We start from the raw sequence: 17,473 nt of genomic DNA on the forward strand, positions 1-17,473 counted from the left end.
CAGGTGGCCTGGGGACCCCGTGAATTTGTGGCTGGTGTCTGAAGCAGGTGTAGACCTGTTGGCAACTAAGCCCTTCATTTGTGGGGTCTGTGCTAACTCTGGGCAGTTAATGCTAGGACCGAATTACAGTACACTAGCTGGTGTTGGACCAGTTGGGGTTGAAACAGAATAAATGTATTTACTGTGAACATCTGTACTCTAAACCTTTGTGTTGAATATAGGCATTCATTTCCTCATAATGATAAAATATACATTTTGCGTATGTACAGTTGTGCATTTCAGAAGGTAAACAAGCTCTTAGAGAAAGAATACTAAACAGGTAGATAGTTAATGTACACCCATACCATAAAGAGTTCCATAATACTTATAAAATAGTCTTTTGTCATCTTCTACATAGTGAAACAATTTTACAATAAAAAAGAAAAGTAAGAGCAGAGGAAACAGATCTCTAGCACTTTCCAACCAAGTAATTCTGCTAAAAACATTACATATAAAAGTATTATATCCTTTGTTACTACAGGCTGTAACAATGTAGTGTGTTAATTACTATCTGGTCTATGAATTCATGTTAACCAGGAACTGAACTGAAAGTTTAATATTTAACACTAACAGTAAAAAAAAAAAAAAAAAATTAGGAAACCCATGAGCAGGTTGTACCTACCTATCAAAAGAAGTCAAGACATATTATCACCTCAGATCATTCATTAAATTCACTGGTAAGTTTTAGAAAAGTTAAAACTTTTTTGATTAATTTAAATCTATTTTTCATGTACGACAGCAGAATTAACTTCATGCCAACACTCTACGTTTAATCAGTGCACTTGGCGCTTACCTGGTTTAAGAGCTCGCCCGGAGAGCTGGGGTTGTAGCAGAACTTGCAGCATGGCGGGGTTGTTCAAACTTCTCATAATTTGTACTGGATTTGGCTCTGGAAGTAAGCCCTTTTGATTACTGTGCATCTTCAATGAATATAGAGATAGGAAACATCAGAACAAGGATAAGTACAAAGATAAAATTTTAAAGTCTTCCTTCTAGAAATTCTCATTTATCTGATGAGATTTATTTTATGATAAACACAATTTGCTTAATGTTATACATTTGTTGTGCATACATTCTACCATGATTCCTAATTAAAATGTTAAGATATCCTACCACACAACATATACTGAAATCCTCATAGAATGTCTCAGTTAAATACAAACTGGCTTTAAGAGGACTAACAATCTAGTAAGATAAATCTCTTCACACAAGTAGAAAGATGCCAAAGGACTCTGAATTTATTAACAGGGAGATAACCTGTTGACACAATATAAATACTTTGATACTACAGAAGAGCCTTACTATAATGTTGACCTAAAGTTTAATGATTAGAGTTGCCTTATAAATCAAAATTTTCTTATAATAAAGGTCTTTATTTCATTTCATTAACTTAATCCTCTAATATGACAAAGGATGAACAGGCCTTACATATATGTAATTGGGTAGCTCCCTAAAAACATGAAATTGTTTTCAGTTTTAAAAAACCAGCCTGCTAGATGAGAATATTAATATAATGATATAATAGCAAAACTATAAACTCCTAGCCACGAGAAAATGGAGCACTGACAACAACAACTGGAATCCCTCTCTCAGTCCAGATACTGTGAAACTGGGAGGGAGGGGGTCATGGATCTGAGAACCTGACACAAAACCAGCGCGCACCCCTGAAAGATACAGGCAGTGCAGCAGAGAGTGTGAGCGAGCCCGCGTCCGCAGCCAGGATGGTTTGGGGAAGGGTTTAGTTGTGTAACCTTGTTGCTTCCTCCACATTGCCCTCTAGCAGCATCCGTCCAGTGACAGCCACAGGACCAACGAATTAACAGCAGGGTAGCACATAAACTCAGAGACAGTGGGGACCACGTAACACTAGGTGCCGGCAGACCAGCTGCTCACTGAAAGCCTCCTTCTCACTCCCCCAACCTCCTCCTGTTCCTTCCTCCCACCGTGCCTGGTAGGAGAGTTATAACTGAGGAAGGCAGCACCTGGAAAAGAGCAGGGCTGGGAGTGGAGACTAAGAGAGGCTCCCTAAGGTGCAGGGTTGCCTCTTGGGGTGGACAGACGGCTGTGGGCAAGGCCAGACAGCAAGGGCAGAGGCTCTCCGCCCTAGGTCCTTGCCCGCCTTCCCAAGCCCTAGCTAAGAACACGCTTTAGTCTCTCCTGTCCATCCCCCACCCTCTCAACCTCTATAAACACTCACATTCAAGGAAGCTGACCCCCACCCCCACCCCAAAAGATACAATGTATTCACACAGCAAAATAACTAGACAGCTGGAGAATGCAGCCACTAAAAAATAAAGGCAACAAACTGAACCACCTGTAAGAGACAAAGCAGAATTAATGGATGGGAAATAATAAGAATGTTAAACAAACATAACAGACATCCTAAAAAAGATAATAGATTTGTATTGGTAACATGAACCAAGGAGAAGCAGTTATAAAGAATAACCAACTAGAAACAGTAGGCATGTAAAACACAACGGTTGGAAAAAAAATAATAGCAGCCCTCACTTACTATACACTTGGCATTGTTCTAAGCACGTCCATAGATTAGATCACTTAATCCTCCTAAACAACTCTGTAGGGTCAATATTATTATCCCCATTCTGTAGATGAGGAAACTGAGGAAACTCATAAAGCATTATTCTTAACTTCTACCCTGTGCTTTAACAGATAGGTTAGATAGAATCTATGTGACTGACAAACAACACAGCAATTGAAAGGTCACGTCCAAGAAAGTGCCCAGAAGACATCAGCAAAGGACGAAGAATGGGAAATGCGAACAAAGAAACATGGAAGTGGATAATGCCAACAAAACAAAAGAGAAGACGTAGGCAAGAAGAAGCCAGAATGAGAAGTGTCAACATCTATGTAACAGGAGTCCCTGAAGGAGAAGAAAATAAGAAAGAAATCTTTGAAGAAACAACGGCTGAGAATTTCCCAGGATTAAAGAAAAATTAGAGACCAGGGAATACTACTCAGCCATAAAAAAGGCAAAAATTGTCCCATTTGCAACAACATGGATAGAACTTGAAGGTATTATGTTAAGTGAGATAAGCCAGACAGAGAAAGACAAACACCATATGATCTCACTCATATGTGGAAGATAAACAAATACATGGACAATGAGAACAGATTAGTGGTTACCAGAAGGGAAGGGGGTTGGGGGGTGAGCATAAGGGGTAAAGGGGCACATATATATGGTGAATGACAAATAATAATGTACAACTGAAATTTCATAAACTATTATGACCTCAATAAAAAAAAATTAGAGATCAGGGAATGAAACGGTTCACAGTGTTCAAAATATGATGTATAAAGAAAAAAACACACCTAGTCACATTTTTTGGTGTGCAATTTAAGAACGTTAAAGCCAAAGAAAAAAATGCTAAAAGCTTCCAGTGAGAAAAAACATATCTCCAAAGGAACAAGAAGCAGATTAATATCATCTTTTCTCTCCAAGCATCAAGACTGGATTCAAGAAGGCAACAAATTAATATTTACAAAGTGCTGCAGGAACTGTGAATCTCGATTTTCACACTCAGCTAAGCTATTAAATATGCTTAAGAAATAAAAATATTTCTAGCCATAGATAGTCTCAAAAGACTTTATCACATGAATACCCTCTCTGAAAATGACAAATGAGAAAAGAAACGCAAGATGATGTTACATGATACATTAAATTAAAGTATGTAATATCATAGTTAATTTTAATCTTGTATAAAAAGCCAGGACCATAAAAACAAACAAACAAAAATACGTAAGGCAATCCTAAAGCAAAAATGCAGACATCAATATGGTGGTAAGGGGGAGTAGGAAGGAGGAAGCAGGATGGCGTTTAGAATGAGTTAAGTGGAAAGAAAGAGATACTGATAAACCTAGCGGTGTTAATAAGTTAGGGACAATCACCAGTAGGATAAAATAGAACATATCACTCTCAAACCAGAAGACGAAAATTCTAATTTATCCAATAGTAGATGGGAAATGAAAATAAAGGAAAAAAGTTTAGTTAAAAGAAAACATGACAAGTGTTGGTGAGGATGTAGAGAAAAGGGAACCCTTGTGCACTGTTGGTGGGAATGTAAATTGGTGCAGCCACTATGGAAAACAACATGGAGGTTCCTCAAAAAATTAAAAATAAAACTACCATGTGATCCAGCTATTCCACTTCTGGGTATTTATTCAAAGAACACGAATACACTAACTCAAAAAGGTATCTGCATCCTCATGTTCACTGCAACATTATTTAAAATAGCCAAGACATGGGAACAACCTAATTGTCCATCAGTGGAGGAACGGATAAAGAAAATATGGTGTATATATGTACAATGGAATGTTATTCAGCCAGAAAAAGGAAATCTTTCCATTTGCAACAAACTAGATGGACCTCGAGGGCATTACACTACATGAAATAAGTCAGACAGAAAAAGACAAATACCAAATGATCTCACTTATATGTAGAATATTAAAAAAAAATGGACAACTCATGGATACAGAGAACAGATTGGTGGTTGCCAAAGGCAGAGGTTGAGGGAGTGAGCAAATTGGGTAAAGGGAGTCAAAAGGCACAAACTTCCAGTTATAAAATAAATAAGTCCTGAGAATGTAACGTACAGTATGGTGACTATAGTTAATAATACCGTACATTTGAAAGCTGCTAAGAGAGTAGATCTTAAAAATTCCCATCACACACACAAAAATTTGTAACCATGTGTGGTGATGGATGTTAACTGGATTTATTGTGGTGATCATTTCACAATATATACAAATATCAAATCATTACATTGTACACCTGAAACTAATGTTATCTGTCAATTATATTTCAATTTTAAAAATACCAAAAACAAAAGAAAACATGAAATAAGATGACAAAAATGATCCTAATAGAGTAATAATCAATGCATATATAAGTGGTCTAAACGTACCAACGAAAGGCAAACAAATAACCTTAAAAATATTTGATTTTTTAAAAACGTAGAAATATGTTAGCTACAAGAAACAGACCTAAAAGAAAATGTATGGAAAGGTTGATAACAAAGAGATGGCAAATATAAACTCAAAGAAAGTTGAACGAGCAATTCCAACATCAGAAAAGAAATTTTCAAGGAGAAAAACACACACTGGTAAAATAATCAATATGACTGCAAACAAATGTGTACCTAATAATAATATCCTCAATATATATATACATAAATATAAAGATATGTATTTATAATATAAATACATATCTTTATGTATTATACATATATTATGTATTATATATAATACTCTGAAAAAGTTGAATACATATATATATTTTTTATAGAGCTATATATATGTAGCAAGCAACAAATGACAGATAAGGAGAAATAAAAAAATCAACAATTATACATGATAACTTCTAATACATGCCTCTCAGACAATGATAGATCAAACAAGACAAAAAATAAGCAAAGATATGGAAGATTTGAGTGCCAATTTTAAGCCCAAACTAATATTTATACACATATATGTGTACATATAACTTTACAACCCACAGACGTAGAACACAGATGGTTTTGAGCAAACATGGCACATTCACAGAAATCCATCATGTACCAAGCCATAAAAGAAGCCACAATACCCTCTGACCCAAACCAACATTAGAGACTAAATTCTCTGAGCACAGTGCAATAAAGTTAGACATCTGATCAGAGCAGAAATAGAGAAGATCAATGAAACCAAGAGCTGGTTGTTTGGAAAAAAAAAAATTGACAACCCTTAGCTAGACTCACTAAGAAAAAAGAGAGACAACTCAAACAAAATCAGAAATGAAAGAGGAGACATTACAAATGATACCACAGAAACACAAAGGCTCATAAGAGACTACTATAAACAATTATATGCCAACAAATTGAACAACCTGGTAGAAATGGATAAATTCCTAAAAACATACAACCTTCCAAGACTGACTGATGAAGAAATAGAAAACTTAACAAACTGATTACCAGTAAGAAGTAACAAACAAAGTCCAGGATCAGATGGTTTCACTGGTGAATTCTACCAAACATTCAATAAGAATTAATACCTATCCTTCTCAAACTCCTTCAGAAAATTGAAGAGGAGGGAACACTTCCAAACTCATTTTATGAGGCCAGCATTACTCTGATATCAAAAAAGGCCACCACAAAAAAGAAAATTACAAGCCAGTATCCCTGATGAAGATAGATGAAAAATCCTCAACAAAATATTAGCAAACCAAATTCAACAATACATTAAAAGAATCATATTCCATGATCAAGTGGGATTTGTTCCAGAAATGCAAGGGTAATTCAACATCCACAAATCAATCAATGTGATACATCACATTAACAACATGAAGGATAAAAATCATATGACCATCTCAATAGATGCAGAAAAAGCATTTAACAAAATTCAACATCCATTTATGATAAACACTCTCAACAAAGTGGGTGTAGAGGGAACATACTTCAACATAATAAAAGCCATATATGACAAGCCCACAGCTAACATCATTCTCAACAGTGAAAAGCTGAAACCTTTTCCTCTAAGATCAGGAAAAAGACAAGGATGCCCATTCTCACCACTTTTATTCAACATAGTATTGGAAGTCCTAGCCAGAACAATCAGGCAAGAAAAAAATAAATAAATAAAAAGGCATCCAAATTGGAAAGGAAGAAGTAAAACTGTCACTATTTGCAAATGACATAATATTATATATAAAAAACCCTAAAGCCTCCACCAGGGCCAGCCCTGTGGCTTGGTGGTTGAGTGCGCGCGCTGCGATGCTGGCGGCCCCGGTTCGGATCCCGGGTGCGCATCGAGGCACCACTTCTCTGTCCATCCTGGGGCCGAGTCCCACATGCAACAACTGGAAGGGTGTGCGGCTGTGACATACAACTATCTACTGGGGCTTTGGGGGCAAAAAATAAATAAAATCTTTAAAAAAAAAAAAAAAAAAAAAAAAGCCTCCACCAAAAAAACCGTTAGACTAATAGATGAACTCAATAAAGTTGCTGGACACAAAATCAATATTTAGAAATCTGTTGCATTTCAATACACTAATAATGAACTATCAGAAAGAGAAATTAGAAAACAATCCCATTTACAATAGCATCAAAAAGAATAAAATACCTAGGAATAAATTTAACCAAGGAGGTGAAAGACCTGTACACTGAAAACTATAAGATGAAAGAAACTGAAGAAGATACAAATAAATGGAAAGATATTCCATGACTCATGGGATGGAAAAATTAATATTGCTAAAATGTCTATACTACTCAAAGCAATCTACAGATTCAATGCAATCCCTACCAAAATTCCAATGGCATTTTTCATAGAAATAGAACAAACAACCCTAAAATTTGTATAAAACCAGATGAGATGCCAAATAGCCAAAGAAATCTTGAGAAAGAAGAACAAAGCTGGAGGCATCATAATCCTGATTTCAAACCATGTTATAAAGCTATAGTAATCAAAACAGTATGGTATTGGCATAAAAGCAGACACGTAGATCAATGGAGCAGAAGAGAGAGCCCGGACGTAAACCCATGCATGCGTGCCCAATTAATTTACAGCAGAGCAGCCAAGAGTATGCAATGGGGAAAGGACAGTCTCTTCAATAAATGGTGCTGGGAAACCCGACAGCCACATGCAAAAGAATGAAACTGGATCCCTACCTTACACCATACACAAAAATCAGCTCACAATGGATTAAAGACTTGAATGTAAGACCTGAAACCATAAAGACTCATAGAAGAAAACATAGGCGGTAAGCTCCTGGACATCAGGCTTGACAGTGATATTTTGGATTTGACGCCAAAAGCAAAGGCAACAAAAGTCAAAATACACAAGCGGAACTACATCCAAGGAAAAAGCTGCACAGCACAGGAAACCACCAACAGCACGAACAGGCGACCTCCTGCATGGGGGAAGTATCTGCAAATCATACAGCTGATGAGGGATAGTGTCCAAATAGACAAGGAATTCACACAACGCAACAGCGAAAAACAATGACTGAAAAATGAGCAGAGACACGAATAGACAGTTTTCCAAAGCAGACAGACAGATGGCCAACAAGCACCTGAAAAGATGCCCAACATCACTAATATCAGAGAAATGCAAATCAAAACCACAACGAGCTACCACCTCACACCTGGCAGAATGGCTGTTACCAAAAAAACAAGCAACAACAAGTCTTGGTGAGGATGTGGAGAAAAGGGAACACTTATACGCTGTTGGTGGGAGTGTAAATTGGTGCAACCACTATGAAAAACAGTATGGAGCTTCCTCAAAAATTAAAAATAGAACTACCGTATGATCCAGCAATTTCACCTCTGGGTATTTATCCAAAGAAAATGAAAACAGTAACTTGAAGAGATACCTACAGCCCCATGTTGATAGCAGCATTATTTGCAATAGCCAAGACACGGAAACAACTTAAGTGTCCATTGATGGATGAATGGATAAAGAAACTGTGTGTGTGTGTGTGTGTATACAAACCAAGGATTATTATTCAGCCATAAAAAAGAATGTAATCTTGCCATTTGTGATAACATAGATGGACCTTGAAGGCATTATGGTAAGTGAAATAAGTCAGACAGACAAAGACAAATACCATACGATCTCACTTATACATGGAATCAAAAAAAACCAAGCTCATAGATACAGAGAAGGGACTGGTGGTTGCCAGAGGCCATGGGTGGCAGGGGGAGGGCGGTAAGGGGTGAAGGGAGTCAAAAGGTACCAACTTCCAGTTATAAGATAAATAAGTCATAGGGATGTAATGTACATCATGGTGACTATATTTAATAATATCCTATTATATATTTGAAAGTTAAGAGAATAGATCTTAAAAGTTATTACAAGAAAAAAAATTCTGTAACTATGTATGGAGACAGATGTTAACTAGACTTATTGTGGTGATCATTTTGCAATATATACACATATTGAATCATTACATTGTATACCCGAAACTAATGTAATGTTGTATGTCAATTACATCTCAATTTTAAAAATCTATATCAGAAGAGTACCTTTTAAAAATTCCTAAGTGGCTATAAACTGGAAAAAAAAAAACCTATTAACTTTTGAGTTTAAAAGAAAATCATAACAAATATTTGAAACATTCATAATCTAAAATTTATGACACCTAGGTATAGCAATAGTTATAGAAGTAAACTTACTTTAAATATGTTCATCAGAAAACAATCTAGACTGAAAACAAAGGAGCTAAGCATTGGTATCAATAAAGATCAGGGAAAGAGTAAATCCGAAGAAGAAGCAAAGAAATTATAAAGGGCAGGAATGAGCAAAAGATACAAAAAATAGAGATAATGAACAAAACAAAAGCTGTTTCTTTGAAAAATAAAATAGATGAATCTTTGGCAATACTGATCATGGAGAAAAAAGAAAATGCAAATAAATAAAATACACAATGAAAAAGACACTAGACATGACAAATTTTAAAAATAAAATATTATAAATATGTGCCAATAAATTTTAAAACTTAGACAAAATGGATAAATTTGTAGAATATAATCAAATGCCAAATATGGTACAGAGAGAAAAATAAAACCAAAATATCTAATTTCCACTGAAGAGACTTAAGTGTAATCAATGACTTCCCTCTGGAAGAGGCTCAAGGAGACATCTACATGGTTTCATAGATGAGATCTCTCAAACTTTCAAAGAACAGACATCCTCTATTTTATACAACTTGTTCCATCAAACAGAAGAAAAGGGGGAGGGGAGAAAAAATACTTAAATCATTTAATGAGGTCAGTGTTCTCTTGATTGCAAAATTAAGCAAAAATGGTACAAAGAATTTTAAGCACTTTTCACTTATGAGCACACCTGCACATATACCAGATAAAATATGATCCAATCAAATCAAACAATGCATTGGAAAAAAATCATCAATTTAAGTTTACAACACAAGGATGGTTTAACATTAGAAAATCTATACTATCAATGCAACTCAGCACATTAATGAACTTAAGGAGAAATCACATTGCAACAGTTGTAGAAATACCCTGATAAAGTTCAATGTCTATTTATGTTTTCTTTAATCTCAAAAAACTTGATAAAGGATACGTACCAAGAATCCATGGAAAACTTCAATGCAATACATTACTTTTAAGACTGAGAAAAATTTAAGATTTCCTACTATCACTGATATCGAATCATGAAGAGCCCTGTATGCCTTCTAAGCAATTTGAACTTATGCAGGCATTAAAGAATATTAAGCAAGAGAATGACACAATCTACTTTGAGGATGAGAAAGATCACTCTTGTGGCACCAGGGAAGACGGATTGGGAAGGGAAAGTCTAGTGACATGGTGACCCGCAGAGGGTATTCCAATCATCAAGGTGAGAAGAGTAACAAAGGTGCTGTCGAGTCCCAAGGATGTAAGAGAGATCAGGAAGTAGAACTGAAAGGATTTGCTAATACGTCTGACACCCAGATTTGAGGAGTAGGTGAGGGAGATGGATTATGATTAAGTGAGCTCTTGGTTCAGATGGTTTTAGTTCGGATGGACTGATGCCAGACATAGATACTAAAAAGCGTGCAAATGCAAGCCCCAAAGAAACAGAGTGTCTTTTGGAAATGTTGAAATTGAACTCTTTATATAACATAAAGGTGGGCTGTCTAACAATCATTTGGAAATAGAGATTTAGTGCTCAGAGCAGTTTGGTCCAAAAATATATGCTTAGAAGTCATCACTGAAAGGCAATAGCTGAAGCCACTGGAGAACTGAAGAGGAAGAAAGTGAGACAGCCAAACAGGGAAGTCTGACACAGCCCTTCAGGACAAGGAAGGAGAAAGGGAAGGAAGGGTTAGGCAGGAAAAGGATGGCAGGGCAGAACTCAAGGTAGGAGAGGGTTTTACATGTTGCAGAGACCAAGCAACCAAAGACTGAAAAGTACCTATTCGACTTGCATATTAAGAAATCCCTGTTAATCTTAATGAGAACAGATCCACTGACTAGTGGAGGCAGTAACTCCACTGCATCAGGCTGAGAGGGAGATGGGAAATGGGGAGGAGTGGGGCTGATCGGTCAAGAAGCTCCAGATGTGAAGGAAAAGTAATGCAAAGGCCAGTATCTAGCGAGGATTTTTTTTGTGTGTGTGTGAGGAGATCAACCCTGAGCTAACATCTGCCAATCCTCCTCTTTTTTTGTTGAGGAAGACTGGCCCTGGGCTAACATCCATTCCCATCTTCCTCTACTTTATATGGGACGCCGCTGCAGCATGGCTCGACAAGCAGTGCGTCGGTGCGCGCCCGGGATCCCAAATGGCAACCCCCAGCCGCAGGAGCAGAGCGCGTGCACTTAACCACTTGCGCCACCGGGCCGGCCCCTCTAGCGAGGATTTTTAAAGGAAAAGATTTAAGCATATTTATAAGTAGATGGGATGGAGCTAGTGGAGCAACAAGTGAAAATAAGTAGAAAGGTGAGCATCAAGACCCTTGAGGACAGGGAACACGGTTATGAGCCCCTGCTTTGGCAGGAGGAGGCACAGCTCTTCCTCCAAGAGAGCAGAGATCTTCATCTGCTTTGTTCCCTGATGAGTCCTAAACGTCTCTAACATACCTAGCATGTGGTAGGGACCCACTAAGTATTTGGGGAATGAATGCTATTGGAGAGAAAAGGAAGTAAAACATGGAGGCACATTTGCCAGGGGAGTATGAGAAAAGTTGAATGGATGAGTCCAGCACATGGCCTTCATATTTCTATAAAGTAGGAGCTGTGATCCTCTGATAGAAAGAAGGACCAAGGCAGGAATACAAGGAAGGTTGGAGACAGCTGCTACAGAAAATGGAAAAGAGCAGCTGATGAGAGATGAGCTCAAGTTTTGCTGGGCGACCAGCTATAAATGTATGTCATACATTGACATTTGTAGTGGCATCAAGACATCTAGTTGGTTTTCTCCAAGAGGACACAGTGCCCTGGCTGCAGGAGTAGATGACTGGATGGATTCAGAAGCGTAAACTCAGCAAATCCAACAGAGACAACCCAACCAGAGGCAGTGAAACTGAGAGGGAAAGAAATGCTGAAGGCATGAACTAAGAAAGCAAGGATATGAGAACAACAGAAGAACCCGAGAGGGGAAGGACAAACTAAGAAAAAAGAGAGAAGGGATCCAGGACCAGAGGTGAGGTCCAAGAATGAGAGGAGGAGCCACATGATAGGAGAGTAGAGCACTGACGGCCATCTCCTACCTGTTCCTCTCTCCCCTCATTGCCTCTCTCCAGATCATCCACAAACTGCTCCCAGACCACTCTCTTGATGGCTGAACTCTGATCCTGTCACAACCTTGTTTACACACTTTATAAAGTCCCCACTGCTGATCAACTTCCATCTAAATTCTTTGAGTCCTCAACAGTTGTCCCTGCTTTGGCATCGACCTACCGTTTCACCATACATCCCTTTATATACTCAGTCCACCTGGACCACCTACCACTCCTCAGGCATGCAAATTCATCTCGTTCCACTTTGATGGGTTTTGTTGCAGCTAGAATGTGACCACTCACTCTCTCTCCTTAGGGTTGCCAGATTTAGCAAGCAAAATATAGGATGCCCAGTTAAATTTGGGTTTCAGATAAACAATGAATAATTTTTCAATATATGTCATGAAAAATCGGCATTTATCTGGCAATCCTATCCTCCACCAATCAACACATTTCAAAATCACAATTTAACGTCACACTTAAACGTCACCTTTGTCGTGAAGTCTTCCCTGACCCCTTCAAAAGTGTATTTCTGCTTTCGTTCAATCAACAATGATTTACTGTGCTAAGTACTAGGAGTAAAACTGTGCAGAGGGAATAGTGTCTATCTGTGAGGAACTTCCAGAGTAGCAAAGTCGAGAGAGGAGAAAGTAGATGGTTGCAGCGAAGAAGTAAAACGTGCCACGTGTGCAAAAGCAAGGCACACATCTTCCTCTGCTTGTCCTACGGGTACGTACGAACACTTTTTGAAAAAAGAGACATGTTACACTCAAAACTTAGAACAGGAACTCAAACGTTTCTTGGACAAATGAAATTCCTCCCAAAAATTTTCATAAGATGAATACACTTTACCAAACACAATTTCTTCTTTTGTAACAGCTCCTGGCTTGATTTGACACAGATAGTATTTAGCCAATTTCTTAAAAACAAGAATGTCTTTACGGAATGGAAATATAACAATGGTCCAGTCAACAATCAAGCAGCTTGAATAAATTAAAATAGTATTAGAATTTTTCTATAGCCAAAAAAAGAAAAACAAACTTACCACACGTTGAGCTGCTATCAATGCTGCTAACGTGCTTCGCCCTGGCGCTCCCGGGGTGCAGAAGGAAACCTGGACTTTGCTCCCCTTGATGGTCATCCCATCAGCTGCGTGCTGAACCTCTTCTGCATGCTCTGCAGTGTTATATTCAACCACCGCAAAGCCACCAACGGAACTACCTTCATCCTGTGCAAGCTGATGTAATACATTTTATTAAAAGGGGAATTCTGATATTTAAGTTAGAAATATTTATTTACCATACATAATTTTCAAATTCAAGAACTAATATATCAGAGCATGATACTGGTGAAAATAATGTATTCTTTCCTCTCTGAAAACAAAAGTTGACTAGTTGCTTAAATGAGTCATTCCTGAAGACAAGAAGATAAACAAGATTCTGTCGTTTCTTTTTAATTCTTTGATTTTCTAATTTATTTTATTTTATTTTTTAATTTTTATTTATTTATTTTTTTTCCCCCCAAAGCCCCAGTAGATAGTTGTATGTCATAGTTGCACATCCTTCTAGTTGCTGTATGTGAGACGCGGCCTCAGCATGGCCCGAGAAGCAGTGCGTCGGTGCACGCCCGGGATCCGAACCCGGGCCGCCAGCAGCGGAGCGCTCGCACTTAACCGCTAAGCCACGGGGCCGGCCCACTAATTTATTTTAAAAGTCAAAGCCCAAATGACAATATTCCTTATATATTAAGAAATATATGTAATTGATAATGTATAGGAAAATATGGGGACACAATAATTAAAAGTTTCTTTAAAATAAATTCACCAGGCCGGCCCTGTGGCTTGGCGGTTAAGTGCGCGCGCTGCAATGCTGGTGGCCCGGGTTCGGATCCCGGGTGCGCATCGAGGCACCACTTCTCCGTCCATCCTGAGGCCGAGTCCCACATACAGCAACTAGAAGGATGTTCAGCTATGACATACAACTATCTACTGGGGCTTTGGGGGGAAAAAATAAAATAAATAAAATCTTTAAAAATAAATAAATAAATAAATAAATAAATAAATTCACCAGATACATGGACAATGAAACATACCGAACAATTATTTGACCATACATCTATGTAAAAAAAAGTGTGTACTACTCAGACAAGAAAGGTAGGAGGAACCATATTCAACTTTCATTTCAATATTTTAGGCAGATCGCAGGAATTCAGTCAACTATATCAAAGCAAACCTTATTTAGGAAAATTGTACCCCAGGTTTGTTAAAATACCATACGCAAGACAGAGCCTTTATTTCTGAATGTGACCTAAATAAACTCCTGCCATTAGAACTCAATTTATTTCCAGTCACCCACCTGTAAGAGGGAAAAGGAAGATACTAAAGTCCTGGATCTGTAAAGCCCGGTACAAAGAGCAAAAATAAAAACAAAATAAGACACTAAAAAGTTTCTAAGTTTTGAACACGTCTGAATTATCTTAAACACAGTCACGCTATAAAGTGATAAATGAGATAAAATTCAGCTTGGTATGTCTTGAGAAGACACATTTACACACTTCTATTTAGATTTGGCATCTCATAAGTTGATATTACAATTAAATCATTTCTTAGTCCTTTTTAGTTTCTTTTCTCTCATTTTTGAAGCTTAACTTTCTTCTACTTTCTTTTAGAGTTGGAACAAATTTCTTCCTTCCTTTTAAAACTGTCCTCAAATGTCTTTTCCTCCATAAAACTTTTTCCAATCACATGGAAGAAAGGGAAATTATCTCCCTCTTCCAAACATTTCTCCTACAACCCCATGCCTCTTATAATCCATACCAGATCTTATAGTCAGATTTGTAAAAGCCATTAGTCCCTTTGGTCTCTTTTGACCACAAGGTCTTCAATATAGCCTATGGCAACCTACCAAGCATAAGAGCCTGAATTTAACAGATCCATTGACAAAGGCATCGTCAAGTTGTTTTATTCATCTTTTGAAGACTTTTTTTTGGATAGGAAGATTGGCCCTGAGCTAACATCTGTGCCCATCTTCCTCTACTTTGTGTATGGGATGCCACCACAGCATGGCTTGATGAGCAGTGTGTAGGTCCACGCCCGGCATCTGAACCCGCGAACCCCGGGCCACCAAAGTGCAGTGTGCAAACTTAACCACCATGCCACCGGGCCAGCCCTGAAAACTTTTAAAACATTTTTTATTATTCCTGGTTCATTACAATAACCTTCATGCCTATGTAAAGTACAAAACCATTTTAAGTCCTTCAAAACACAAAATCATCCAAGTCCACAGCATCAGTAGTTTTAGAGAAGAAGATTTCAGTTCAATATGAGAGCCATTCCAGTATATGATGGTCTGACATGATCTAGTTAATTTTCCATTATTTTGAAATATTTTAACTCAAGCTCAATGTTCACTCATAAATATTATAACAAACATTTTTCTACCAGATGGAAAGCTACACTAGATAACCTGTCAGGTCCCTTCCAACTCTGGGATTCATAATTCAGTTACAATTTGTAATAAATGGCTTTTCCCCTCACATTTGCTTCAAAGCCCTCACCTAAAGCTACAAAGAATTATGTATGGCCACAGGATATCACTACACAATTCTTAGCATTCAAGAATAGCATATTGATAAGACAATCAACTTTCAGTGACTGGGCAAGAAGTTGATAAGATTTGTCACAAAATATTCTAATTTTATAAAGTTCTTGGATGCTTATTATGTGGGATTAGAGGAGTGGAAATGTAAGCAAAAGTAAAGCGTTAGCGTTAATCTTAAAAAATACATATGTATATAATGTATACTCCAACTCCAAAATTCCTACTGTCATAGCAGAGACTCAACAGAAGCACGATTAAAGGAAAATAGGAAAAGGTGGAAGAAAAGTGGGAGGTAAGAAGAGAAGGAGCACTGCAGGAGAGAGGAGAAAGGGAAGGAATGAAGGGAGCAAGAGAGAAAGAGTTCACTGGGGTGCTCACAAGAACCTATAAGGGGAGGGGTTATATACACTATATATTTCTCTCTCTAAGTGTCTCACTTACCATGACCCCATTAAGACAGAATTATATGTTCTTTTTAAACCTCATAATACTTTTCCATCTTCCACTACATCACCGTTCATACAGAATTTACAGTTATTTGCTTACTTGTCAGTCTCCTCTACAAAATTGTGAGGTATTGAGAGGGTATCTTTCTATTCTCTGTATTTCTGACGTTGAGCAATATAGTGTCTGGCACAGAGCAGCTGATAAATAAAACTTGGATAGATGAATGGATCAATGGACGAATGGTTTAACGAACGGATGGAAGGAGAAGGTAAATATAGTAAGTGATGGATTTGCTAAGACATACTTAACTATATAACAATATAGTTTGGCCTGTCAACAAAATGAATTGATTTAAAATTTACCATGACATTAAAGTCTTCATTACAGACTAAAGTGGAATTAGATTATCCATTGTGATATCCACATTTGTATAATAAATTTGTGAGTGCACGTAGAATAGATACATATGCAGATATTTTTAAATATTTCAAATGATACATCAAAGATACATACCTGGCAAAACACAGGTTTATGGATACTGGAAAAAAATTGCAACAGCTCCTCTGAATCCCTGTAGTCACTAGGGAGTTTATCTATACAAAGGCACTTAGAATGAATGAGCTCTGCAGCCAGTAGGTTAACATCCATCCACTGTGCAAAGAGAGCTGATGCTCCCAACTGTTTACCCACGAGCTCCAGGCGAGCCTTGGCAGCCGAGTCCTTTTTCATGTACTCCACAAATCCATAGCCTTTGGAGCGGCCGGTAACTTCACTGTAGACGAGAAAACACCTCTCGATATTTCCATAAGCACGAACCAGTTCTTCAAACTCCTCTAGTGTAAAAGAAGGGGGCAAGTTGGTAATACACAGCAAAGCATCTGTTGGCTGGAGCTGGACGGTTAAGTCTTTTCCTCGAAAAGAATATTGATGCAACATCTGGATGGCATTCTGGGCCTGTTCCCCATTCAGTAAGGTAACAAAAGCTGGAAGATGACAAAATGAATTAGAGGGTTTTCTGAGCCAGTGTTTTCTTTTCTTTTTTTTTTTTTTGTGAGGAGATCAGCCCTGTGCTAACATCTGCTAATCCTCCTCTTTTTTTGCTGAGGAAGACGGCCCTGGGCTAACATCTGTGCCCATCTTCCTCCACTTTATATGGGACGCCGCCACAGCATGGCTTGCC

At 37.8% G+C, this 17,473-nt stretch overlaps 1 protein-coding gene across 8 annotated transcripts in view; it reads right to left on the reverse strand.

Annotated features, from left to right (window-relative positions):
• Nucleotides 1–17,473, reverse strand: part of RAVER2 (ribonucleoprotein, PTB binding 2) — a 108,033-nt gene that overhangs the window by 45,654 nt on the left and 44,906 nt on the right. For all 8 annotated transcript variants that reach the window (XM_087449495.1, XM_087449483.1, XM_087449490.1 and 5 more), the window contains 3 exons: nucleotides 16,807–17,276; nucleotides 13,293–13,484; nucleotides 833–959 (listed from right to left, as the gene is read on the reverse strand). In XM_087449495.1, the coding sequence (XP_087305621.1) occupies nucleotides 833–959; nucleotides 13,293–13,484; nucleotides 16,807–17,276 (789 nt within the window). The remainder of the gene's footprint in view (nucleotides 1–832; nucleotides 960–13,292; nucleotides 13,485–16,806; nucleotides 17,277–17,473) is intronic.

This window comes from Ceratotherium simum, chromosome 2 (genome assembly GCF_057802395.1).
Source record: "Ceratotherium simum simum isolate JZ-2026a chromosome 2, ASM5780239v1, whole genome shotgun sequence".
Taxonomy (NCBI): domain Eukaryota; kingdom Metazoa; phylum Chordata; class Mammalia; order Perissodactyla; family Rhinocerotidae; genus Ceratotherium; species Ceratotherium simum.